The sequence below is a fragment of the Hipposideros armiger genome, unplaced genomic scaffold, assembly GCF_001890085.2.
Source record: "Hipposideros armiger isolate ML-2016 unplaced genomic scaffold, ASM189008v1 scaffold_22, whole genome shotgun sequence".
Classification (NCBI taxonomy): Eukaryota; Metazoa; Chordata; class Mammalia; order Chiroptera; family Hipposideridae; genus Hipposideros; species Hipposideros armiger.
In genome coordinates this window covers 7,154,919-7,155,752 of record NW_017731372.1, presented here as the reverse complement: position 1 = coordinate 7,155,752, position 834 = coordinate 7,154,919, and the positions used below count along the sequence as shown (strand labels likewise).

General features: G+C 69.2%; 1 protein-coding gene across 4 annotated transcripts in view; it reads left to right on the top strand.

Moving 5' to 3' along the window:
* The first annotated feature begins 530 nt into the window (after positions 1 to 530).
* The window catches only part of RCOR3 (REST corepressor 3), a 49,416-nt gene continuing 49,112 nt past the window's right edge, over positions 531 to 834 (top strand). For 2 of the 4 annotated variants that reach the window (XM_019635523.1, XM_019635521.1), the window contains exon 1: positions 531 to 822. In XM_019635523.1, coding sequence (XP_019491068.1) covers positions 657 to 822 — 166 coding nt within the window. In that variant the 5' untranslated portion in view covers positions 531 to 656. Of the gene's footprint in view, positions 826 to 834 lie in introns of all 4 variants that reach the window. The other 2 variants (XM_019635522.1, XM_019635520.1) reach the window with 1 other exon arrangement.

Sequence of the window (834 nt, the reverse complement as noted above, 5' to 3'; positions counted from 1 at the left end):
GCTGGAAACTCAACTCGGTCTCCTCGGTCTCCCTAGGGAATCAGGCCCCAGTTCAGCTATTTAGAAACAAAAACTGCAGTGTCCAGAGAGTGATGACCGCGTCTACTTCCCCGGCCGGCTGGGCCCGGGAACCCGATGGCCGCCCTGCTGCCACTGCCCGACTCCACCGCGAACAAGGACGGGACACCAGCACGACGCCGGCGACGGAGCCCTGTCACCAGGCAGCCAGCCCGCCGCCATACCTGACGAGGGCCGCGTTCCCGCCGGGGTTCCGCCGGCCCCACAGCCCCCTCGGAAAAAGGAGGGGCCGCTCCCCGGACTCCAGCGCCTCGGGTCGGGCCGGCCCTTTCTCACGCTGGACGTTCCTTCCGCCCTGACAGGGCAAAGAGTCCCGCTCCCTGGTTTGCGCCTCCGCCCGCGCTCCGGAGCGCCCCCTAGGAAGGAAGCCCCAGAGGCGGCCGCGCCTCTGCGGCGATTTTATTAGCGCTCGGTGGGGGTTGCCTGGTCTGCCGGCGAGCCGGGCTTCCCCGCCCCTCCCCCGCTCTCCGCGCCACCCCCACCTCCCCACCTTCCCGCCCGCACTCGTAAGCCATCTCCCCCCTTCACCCTGAACGCCTACCTCTTCCCCTCACCTTTCCCCCCTCCCCTCTTCTACCATGCCCGGCATGATGGAGAAAGGGCCCGAGTTACTGGGGAAGAACCGATCGGCCAACGGCAGCGCCAAGAACCCGGCGGGCGGCGGTGGCAGCGGCGCCTCGTCCACCAACGGCGGGCTGCACTTCTCCGAGCCCGAGAGCGGCTGCAGCAGCGACGACGAGCACGGTGGTAGCCTCG